Source organism: Mixophyes fleayi, chromosome 2 (genome assembly GCF_038048845.1).
Source record: "Mixophyes fleayi isolate aMixFle1 chromosome 2, aMixFle1.hap1, whole genome shotgun sequence".
Classification (NCBI taxonomy): Eukaryota; Metazoa; Chordata; class Amphibia; order Anura; family Limnodynastidae; genus Mixophyes; species Mixophyes fleayi.
Window position 1 is genome coordinate 195,331,930 of NC_134403.1, and position 11,230 is coordinate 195,343,159.

The 11,230-nt window shown below is 39.9% G+C and overlaps 1 protein-coding gene across 1 annotated transcript; it reads right to left on the reverse strand.

Annotated features, from left to right (window-relative positions):
* Window positions 1–747: 747 nt before the first annotated feature.
* FUCA1 (alpha-L-fucosidase 1) lies at window positions 748–9,124 on the reverse strand. Its single transcript, XM_075195258.1, has 8 exons — window positions 8,746–9,124; window positions 6,218–6,352; window positions 5,905–6,042; window positions 5,189–5,294; window positions 4,319–4,519; window positions 3,381–3,571; window positions 3,056–3,155; window positions 748–1,626 (listed from the first exon to the last, which is right to left on the reverse strand). The coding sequence occupies exons 1-8, from the start codon at window positions 9,096–9,098 to the stop codon at window positions 1,486–1,488; spliced, it is 1,365 nt and encodes a 454-aa protein (XP_075051359.1). The 5' UTR covers window positions 9,099–9,124; the 3' UTR covers window positions 748–1,485.
* Window positions 9,125–11,230: the final 2,106 nt, after the last annotated feature.

Genomic DNA, 11,230 nt, shown 5'->3' on the forward strand with positions numbered 1-11,230 from the left:
AGAAGTTATAGGAGTTGCGCACTGGTAGCTTTTTAATATTTAATTTGTTGCCTTTCTTATTGTACGTCGATTTGTTTGATGCCCTGTCATTATTTCATGACAAAGATATTTTTTCCATTAAATACAGAAAAGTAGTTGCTGCCCACTCCTCATCTAATAAATGTACCAGGGGGCTTCTTCACCATACTTGTATCCCAGGAAAGTGTATGAGTATGTGGTTAAAGTAACAGGGCAAAGGGTACCCCAAGTCTCCACTTTTTATTCGTGGTCCCGGATTCTCCCCAGAAGAGAAGCCACGTGTCAAGATTTAGGTAGAGACACTATTCTGAATGAGAGGAGAGAGGAAATCTTACACCCACGCAATTTACATACATCAATTTCCAGAGGAGTATAAACCTGCGTGTAGTTAAGGTCTTGCGTCTTCGGCAAACCTGCCAGATTAGGATTTTATTGCCATATCTTATAGAACTCCAAACAAAACGAAGTGTTTCGTTTTGGGTGGAGTTATCATTTAATGACATTATTTTGTATAAAACAGAAAAAACATCGAAGGAGGAAGAGAGTGAAGGAAAGTATGAATATAGTATTTGTTCATATCTTAATGAACGACACACAAAACTATTTGTTTGCATATTTTGGTGAAATTCTTCTTTAAAATCAATTATGTAGCAGTAAATGTACAAAAAGAATAAGAAAACAAAACCACACAGAAGAAAATAATTATACAACAAAATATTGATAACGGGGTGGTTAAATATAAATCATTTATTAGGAATTTGCAGGAAAAAAGAAAAAATAATTTGAACCCAAATGTACAACATCATATGCTGCTCAAGTAAAGAATTGTACAGTCTTCAGCTAATAAAATAATCCAAGTTATGAAATAATTACAATCCTTCGCTCACCAAACAGCCAGGGTAAAAAAGTTTAATCAAATAAAGAGCTGATCATCTTTCACTGCAAGAAAACTATACTAAGGCATAACAATCTAATGTTCGCAAGGCATTACTGGCCAAAACGCTTAAACAAAGCAATGTTCGCAGAATAATGTATGAACTCTCTTTACTGTAAAATTCACATATGGAGAGAACATCTGATAGCAAGCAGTATATGGAAGAGTGCACTACAGGAGTACTTCTCAGCAGGATGCAGTGTTACTGGCATAGCTATATAGGCACAAAATAGGCATCTTGCAATGTCTCTGTACATACAACAAAATTCCCTTAATCATTTAAAAAAATAAAATTAACACACGCCACAATCTGAAGACACCAGATTTTCATAAAACAGCAAAGTGCAAATCTCTGATTCTGTTGCACGTAAGAAACAGTCCTTGGTCAGCTCAGACCAGGATCGCCCTACTCAACAGAAAGACGTAATCAAAAGGCTGACTATTAGGATTTTCACATATTCTTGATTGCGTGAACTGTCCAGGATTCCGGTAGTAGCTCACTACTCCTGACACATCAGACTTCTTTCAATTAACTAATTTACTCCTTCTAGTTTCAGAGTCCAGCCATATTCCACAGGGAAAACGCCAGGAGGAATGGACGGTAGTTGAATCACAAGCCCTAATTCTGGGTTTGGTTTCCAGGGCAGCTTTCCAGTAAGCCCCAACATTGTCACCTGTGGGTATCAATTTAATAACTGTATTAATGGCCATAACTGATCAAATGTAGGTTACAATGGTTAAATAGCATTTGCAGAATGTTGAAAAGATATTTATAAAAGGCATTTTTCTCAAGTTTACTAAATTCCCACCCTTCCAAATAATAGCACTCTGTGGGAGGGTTTCTCCCCTGCAACCCCCACCATTCACTGGATTTAGAAGGATTCCAGCAGGAATGTAGCCGGGATCACATTTTGTGCCACTCAACCTGTCACATAGCAGGGGTGATGTGACACAGCGAATCTAAGTAGAGGGAGACCCAAACTACTATTAGTGGAAAGGGAAAATACTTTTAAAAGGTGAACAGAAAAAAAAAAATACACTTAGTATGCCTTGCACAGCACAGCAAAAAAAAATAACACTATATAAATAAATGCTGATATATTGTTCCTTACAGACCCATGCAATACATATACCAAATTTGACAATTCCTATATAACAGCCCTAAAAAACAACCTCATGCCTAATGAAGTCCTATGCCCACAATAATGGCCTCACACTCACCATTATAGCCCTAGCACAATAGCCTAATGCCCATCAGTCTCACTGTCACCAAATCCAGCTTTATGCAAATTAACCACTATGCCCACCAGATAACGATATATCCAGTTGCATAGACACATATGGCCACCATATTCAGCTCTGTGCCCATGATTTCTTACTCCTTCTAACCACACTTAGCCCTGACCCAAGTGAGCAGCCTTATGACCATTAGGGGCATATTCAATTAGCTTTTGGATTCGCGGTAACGCGCCGGAACAGCCGCGAAACGTAATACACGGTACCGCAATAACGTGGATTTTCGTTCGCAGCCCATAGGGTTTGCGAACGAAAATCCGCGTTAATGTGGTACCGTAATACCCGCAAGAACGCGCACTTTTTTGCGGCAACGCGCGTTACCGCGAATCCAAAAGCTAATTGAATATGCCCCTTAAAGTCTATATATTTTCAGTCCCATATCCAGCCTTATCTTACTAATTTGTCTCTTTCATTGTGGTGTTTAGTGGTCTCTCCACATAAGCAGTATTAAGACTTCTCTGCTAGCATAGAAAAACAATGGAGAAAAAGCACCATAAATTCAAGGTGCTTCCACCAAATTAGATCACTGATTTCACATGGAAACCATACAGATTCTATTTGTAGAAGCAACAATGGTTTCAGCAAATAAAACCACTTATTGCTGTGAGGAAAAAGAGTAAAGCCAATGCAGTCAGAGAGACTGTTCGACTTCACAGTATGGAAGATAGAACAACACTGTCCTCCATGCCACTAGTTCCAGAGCTGTACTAAGAGAATGCTCATATTGGTGCAAGTGTAGATGTGTATTGCAGTAAATTATAAAGAGCACACAGCATACACACTTTATACAACTGTTTGGATACTCACATTAGCATCGGGGGAGGCTTTTGGGGAAACCAACTCTACGATATTCCCTTCAGGCCATTTTAGGAAGGTACTGTATACAACTGAACCTTTGGCAGTATACCTGAAAAATAAGGTTATTTAGTTAGTAGAAAGGAATAATGTTAGACAATAAAAATACTCTTCATTATAAAGCAGCAGACATTCCAGAGCAAAGTACAAAGAAATTCATAAACATAACACAAATATAAAAGCAATTTAAAAAAAATATATATATGTATCTGTTTTCGGTGCATCTTACACCATCGTTCTCTACTATTGAAAATATTCTTCTTTGAAGCAAACATACCAGACGTTGACTGTAGTGTTTTCCTTTTGCACCCTCCAAGGTTTAGTGGCATAAATTGCCTCTCCGTTGATACTCAGCCATTTGCCAACATTTCGAAGCCTCTGTTGAAAGATGGGCATAATCAACCCATCCTTGCTGGGTCCCACATTCAGAAGATAATTTCCTCCATAGCTCACAGTCTGCACCAGTTCCTGAGGGATATTACATTACACGTCAAGTAAAGACACAGACAACCATTAGGAAGAAGACACGGATCGTGTAGTATTAGTGATAAATCATTATTACAGATACATGACAATCTGCCTAAAGTTAGATAATCATTTATTCCCAGATAAGCAGCTAGGACAGAAAAATGCCATATAGGAGGTGATGTTATAATAGTGGCACACAGAAAATTGTGTTAAGAGTCCATTATAAAACTGTTCTTAAAACCACAACCACATTCTACAAATGATGTTAATGTAGAACATATTTTAAAATAACATACTATGGAAGTGGCAATAAACAAACGGTGCTGACATAATAATTAGCACCCTGACAATGACTCAACACTTAGGGCTAGATTTACTAAATTGCGGGTTTGAAAAAGTGGAGATGTTGCCTATAGCAACCAATCAGATTCTAGCTGTCATTTTGTAGAATGTACTAAATAAATGGCAGCTAGAATCTGATTGGTTGCTATAGGCAACATCTCCACTTTTTCAAACCCGCAGTTTAGTAAATATACCCCTTAGTCTGTCTTGTGACTAGAGTTTACACCAATACTGCACTGCAGGAGTTAGCTTTCATTTTCATCCAAACGTCTGCCTCATACAAGTATTACATTACAAATTTGCAGTCTGGATCAAGTTTACAAATAGCAATGTAATTTAATTATACTATGACCATACACACAGTTTCGGATACAGTAAAACAATAAGAAGTATGCTTTCACTCACCGAAATTATGCTGCCTTCGTCCATCATCTGGTTGACTTGCATGTTGCGTCTGTAACCCCAGGAAAAATGGTCTATGGAAGTACATTTCTCCCATTTGTGGTCAGGGAGCGTAGATGGAGTGAATTTATCAGCACAGTTATAGTATCCTCCGTGATGGCAAGAACAGTTACTTCCCCAACGGTCATTCACCACAACTTTGTCCTAAAAATTACAGGCACGTTACTTGTCTAAACAAAGTTTCACTTCCAGCAGTATATGCCGAATTTATGCTGTGTCCCTTTTACACTGGAATAACTTCTGCTTTACTGTACCCAAGCAAATCTGAATTATTTTTCAAAGGTAGACAGGAATTTTTGTACCATAATAATAATCAGGCATTATACAGGGTATGGATGAATAAGTACTTTGGTCTATGTACGTGGGTTTCAGTAACAATTATATGTAAAAGATTCATATATTGAATGGTGTTGTGGGAGAAGAAATCTTATGAGACCCAGAAACTCTACTCTAGCCAATCACCATGGTTTCTGAAGAGGATCGGATATTATTTCGGTAACTGAATTAATGGAAGACTCAAAATATTATATAACAAAATTAAGTGGTGCAAAGATATGCCATTCTTTGGATGTGGAAGAGTTTTTATTTTTCTTTAAACACTTTATTTAGAAAGGAAACAAATAAGAGCAGGTACAATAGCAACATAACCATCATACAAAAACTTGTGATATTAGGACCTTTCCAGATTCACAGCACTAAAATTTCCCCATATTTCTTTTTTTTTTTTTTTTTTTTTGAGAACATGAATGAATGGTTGAGAAGCTATGGTCTACCATACCATATGATAGAAAAAAAAAAAAAAGTCAATTATACCTTGATGGGGCTGTCATTGTAGACCCAGGCCAGGAACTCTGTGGAGTTCCAGTAAGTATCTGGCGATTCCCAGTCTCCATCAGACCAAAGTAAATCTGGTTGGTACCTACAAATATAAGGATACTATAAATGCTACACAACTGGCCAGTGAAATAATAGGAAGATCCAGAAGGTGTACTAAATTAATAGGTTCATCGAATTGACATTTTAGGCTACAGGCAGAATGTACAAATGCACATATAATGAGGCTGACCAACTAAAACTAAAAGATAATTATGAATTGCCTGCGGACAGTACGTAATGAAATGATAAGACTCACCACAGTCCATTTAACTACTCCTTTTTCACATACCATGGTTTTTTTTAATGCACAGAAACAAGCGCGGAGAACTGCATTTTGCTATATTGTCCCTCTATACACAGCTTGGAGAAGTGTCCAAGTTGCGAACAGAGGGAGGGACTTAAAACCGTACTTCAGATTGCAGCTTGCCTCTGCACAACAAAATGCTAGCAAGGAACAGAAGTATCTGTGCTTGAATATTTCACAAGGGATAGCAATGCAAAGTCCATACATTTTGCTCTGTACAGCCCAAAGGCTGCATATAGCTCATTTTCAGTTTTAGGTTGATAACCATTTGAACAGAAAAGGCTGGTCAGAATGTACGAAAACAGAGGATGTCTTATTTGCAAACAGGAAATATTGTGTCAATTTTTACCTTGTTACCAGATCGTACAGTTCAGGCATGGTCTTTGTGAACACAAAATACTGTGTTTTGAAGCCATTTTGTTTGTCAATTAAATACAGAGGATGAAACCACTCCAGTAACGAATGATATAATCCATAGCGCAGGTTTCTACAAGATAAAATTATCAGCATTAGGTTGGAATATGGTTACACATGCAATCAGTGGCTCTCCAGCTACTGAAACACATCTATCCCAAAACATGAAAGATAAACCATCACCAAAAGGTATTACTGATTGCTGGAGAACAAGAAATTGTTTAGCGATTCAATTCAATTCAACAAACCTTTTTTTCACTGCCTCTCCCAAATCTCCCACCAGGTCACGATGTGGTCCAGTGTCCACAGAATTCCAGTTCCAGGACACAGGAGAACCCCAGTTAGTGAAACCTTCATGATGCTTTGTGGTCAGGACTACATACCTGGACAAAAAAAAAAAAAACATTGAAAAATGTTTACAGTCATGTCAAAACAAATCTCCATCATGTAAGAATGAGAAAAGAGGAAACTAAACAGTACTGTGAAACTCACAGAAGGAAATGGTATAGAGTCAGGCTGTGGTTTTAATATAATCTGCATCAAATACAAACTTAAAAATAGTGACCAAACACCTAGTCATTAACAGTTTCAGAAGACCGAAGTATAAAAATGTAACAAAGTTTTCATGCCGGGTACTCAAACAAGCTATCGGGGCACTCCAACAGAAGCTGTATAGATTCCTCACTGAATTAACAAACTTTTAGCACTAAACAAGAAAACGTATTTATCAACATCAAGTGGAACATATTACTCCGTGGCATTAATATTTGAAGCTATACTTAAAGTGTACCTATTTTAGACCCATAATAACTCACTATTATAATAAGGATTTTTTTCCAAAAATATTTGGACTAGAATTTACACTTTGGAATGGTCACAGATACTTTACATTTCATATTAATATACACTACTCTTGTTGCTTTGCAGAATGTTTTAGACTGTATCTAGTATAAGAGCGTGTAGTATATAGTAAAGAAGAAAACCTAGAGAAAAGTATTTAAACATTCTCTACAAATTTAAATTCAAGCAGAAAAACACACACACTGTAGATTCTTCAACTTCAAAAAGCTGTTTGAAACTAACAGAAGACCCAATATTAAATTAGGGGCTATTCATAAGTAAGAGTACTCTTTATGTATCTCTTGTAAATAGGAATTGGCTCACAGCTATGAATTTGTTTTTAAACAAAACAAACAACATGGGGGATGGGAAAGGTGGAGGGTGAGAGAAAGTGAAGTCATAATTTGCCAAAACAGGTTAGGCAACCTGATCCTCAATCATGTGATCTGGTGACACAGAAAACACATATATTCTAAACAATAGGAGTCAAGCTTCACTGGCCTAATGTGATGCTTTACGAACTTTCAGAATCATGGAGCTATGACTGTGGCCAGGACTGCGCAATAAACAATAATTTGGTATAACTATTATTATTATTATCGTTTATTTGTAAGGCGCCACAAGGTTTCCGCAGCGCCGTACATGGTACAAACAGTAGACTATACAGGGTAAGACAGTACAGAACAATAAACACAAAGTACCAGTATTTCAGAAACTCCAGGCAGGCAGATACAGTAGAGACGGAGCGGAAGAACAGGTATGGAGACAGGAGGGAAGATGGGCCCTGCTCATACGAGCTTACATCCTAAGGAAGGGTAAATAGAATCAGGTACATAAGGGAGCCAGTGAAGCAACGGGGAGAGAGAAAGGGGGCAGGGGAGAACCAGAAGAGGTGAGAGGTTAAGTGGATGGTTGGTAGGCCTTAAGGAACAGGTGAGCTTTAAGAGCCCGCTTGAAGGAGCACAGATTGGGTGAGAGACGAATGGAGCGAGGGAGGTCGTTCCAGTGAAGGGGGGCAGCACGGGAGAAGTCTTGGATTCTAGAGTGGGAAGAGAGTGGGAACTAAAGCCTTATACCACTTTCATACTGCCGCCCAGGCAATAACCCGGGACATTGCCGGGGGTCAGAGGCTCCCACAGAGAGAAATTCTCGGGTAGACCCTGTTCATACTGAACACGGGTCTGCCCGAGTCTCCATGGCAACATCACAAGAGGAGCTCTGATTGTGTTTTTGATGTTTTTTTTCAACTTTATAATTTGCTGTGTTTGCTGAGACCCAGGTTGAAAAACCCAGGTCTCACCATTCATAGTGCAGACGACCCGGGAATTACCCCATCAAAAGTCCCGGGTTTAGTCATCAGACCCGGGAATTAGACCCGACATCATTCATATTGCGCCTCGACCTGGGTCTTGCCCCAACAAAAACCCAGGTTTTTGGTGCAGTATGAATGCTGGGGATTATTTGCATTAAAAACGCAAGTAGAATCGCCAGTCACACCAAGGGGCATATTTACTAAACTGCGTGTTTGAAAAAAAGGAGATGTTGTCTATAGCAACCAATCAGATTCTAGTTATTTATTTAGTAGTCTACAAAATGACATCTATAATCTGATCGGTTGCTATAGGCAACATCTCCACTTTTTCAAACCCGTAGTTTAGTAAATATACCCCCTAATGTTAAAAAGGACATGCATTGGTTGCATTTTTCCCCACTCACCTGTGGTAAACGTTTGGGAAAAATCTCACCTGTCCTGATCACCTGTAAATTACAAGTGGCTGTGGGTATGAGTCATTGGAAACAATGGTTTCCATCTTCAGAAGCGGTTTCATAAGTTGTACTAGCAAAACGCAACTTCCTTAGCGGTCTCACCTGACCATCGGTCACTTATGAGACGTACCCTGCAGCGCTCCCTGAACATAAGATGCGCTGCACTTACTTAGCCCCGGCTGCCTCAAACAGCTCAGCCCAGGAGTCTGGATCGAAGAACTCAGCGGTGAAATGCGGGGCGAAGTCGGCGTAGGAGAAGCCGGGTGGGTAGCTCTTGTTCATGAACTGTATGTACTGCGGGTTCTTCTCATGCCGCCAGTTCCACCAGAACCACTCGCTGCCGAACGAGGGCACCGAAAACACCCCCCAGTGCAGGAAGATCCCGAACTTGGCCTCATCGAACCAGGGCGGCAGGGGGCGCGCGTCCAGAGATTCCCAGGTGGGGGCATATTTAGGAGAAACCCCGAGCAGAAGGGCAGCCAGACACAAGAGGAGACCGGCTAAGGTGCGACCAGCCTCCATGATCACAACAGATTGTCTCTTCCTTGTCACAAGGTCTATCACATGATGAACCTCAGAGTCACCGCCCTCCATAGCAAACACTTTTATTGTTCTAAATTACGCCCCTTGCAACTTGTGTTGAGGTACAGCAGCGTGAAAAGGGGGCTGCAGGGACCCCTGTGAGGTCATATAACCTCAAACTTCAGGTGCAGCTGTAGATTGGTTACATCTACCATCACCAGGATGATTTACTTTATATTTTAGAATAACAGCACAGTTTACCAAAGTTAGACAAGAACAAAAAAAGCAGGACATTATTGCAGTGGTGATATACTATTATTCTTTTTTTTTAATTTAAACTTTACTGTTTAATATCTAAAGTAATCAAAAATACCATTAGGTGCTCACCTGCTGGTGTTGATAATACAGTAATTCACTCCTCAAAGGTGTCCCAGAATAGCAGCAGGGAGCCAGTTTTACCACCCCATTAGAAGAGTTCTACATTCATGATTGTCTTGCAGTACCACCAGTGGTTGAAGTGGGGGTGTATACAGTGGTATTCCATACTGCTACTTCTACTGCCTGCATTGCAAAACTATTAACTTCAATTCACTTCCAAAATTTTGAGAATGACACAAGTATTGGTTTTCACAAAGTTTGCTCCTTCAGTGTTTTTAGACCTTTCTGTTAGATGTTGCTATGGTATACTGAAGTAAAATTACAAGCATTTAATAAATGTCAAAGGCTTTAATTGACAATTACATTAAGTTTATGCAAAGGGTCAATATTTGCAGTGTTGACCCTTCTTTTTGAAGACCTCTGCAATTCGCCCTGGCATGCTGTCAATTAACTTCTGGGCCACATACTGATGGCAGCCCATTCTTACCTAATCAATGCTTGGAGTTTATCAGAATTTGTGGGTTTTTGTTTGTCCACCAGCCTCTTGAGGATTGACCACAAGTTCTCAATGGGATTAAGGTCTGTGGAGTTTCCTGGCCATGGACCCAAAATTTCGATGTTTTGATCCCCGAGCCACTTAGTTATCACTTTTGCCTTATGGCAAGGTGCTCCATCATGCTGGAAAAGGCATTGTTCATCACCAAACTGTTCTTTGGGAGTGAGCCCACTCCCTTGGCTGAGAAGCAACCCCATACATGAATGGTCTCAGGATGCTTTACTGTTGGCATGATACAGGACTGATAGTAGCGTGCATCTTTCCTTCTCCGGACAAGCGTTTTCCAGATGCCCCAAACAATCTGAAAGGGGATTCATCAGAGAAAATTACTTTACCCCAGTACTCAGCAGTCTAATCCCTGTACCTTTTGCAGAATATCAGTCTGTCCCTGATGTTTTTCCTGGAGAGAAGTGGCTTCTTTGCTGGCCTTCTTGACATCAGGCCATCTCCAAAAGTCTTCGCCTCACTGTGCATGCAGATGCACTCACACCTGCCTGCTACCATTCCTGAGCAAGCTCTGCACTGGTGGTGCCCCGATCCCGCAGCTGAATCAACATCAGATGGCCCAGATGCTTGAAATGCTTGTAATTTTACTTCAGTATACCGTAGCCACATCTGTCAAAAAGGTCTAAAAACATTAAAGCAACAAACTTTGTGAAAACCAATATTTGTGTCAAAATTTTTGACCATGACTGTACTACAGTACAGATATTTATTTTTCTGTCTCTACATCTAACTCTATTTCTTCACCCTCTTCCTTTACCAGTTGTATTGCCAATTACCAATGTCATTTTCTACCCTATCTACTCTTTTTCTCCCTCTACACCTCCTCCCTGTACAATGGTGACATCCATATTTATGTAGTCTTCTGCTCTTCATCCCTCCCTCGTCTCCCTTATCACTCCTTCTGGAATGTCTTTTAGAATGTTCAATCGTTTGTATAAATGCTATTTCGCAAATACTAGAATTTTTGTCATGCTGTCTGTCACGGGCACTAGGAGTCTTTACCCAGGGATCACCAGGTGGTAGGCTTACCAGAGCAATGTAGATGGTAATAGGGTACTTTGGTAGCTGGGTGATCACGGAACAGGAAACAGCAGATGATGAGATGCTCAGGAAAGTCTATGACTAGCAGCACTGGTACTATGGAGGTAATAGTACACGAGGAACTGTAGGACAAGGACACGTGAAGGTAGTC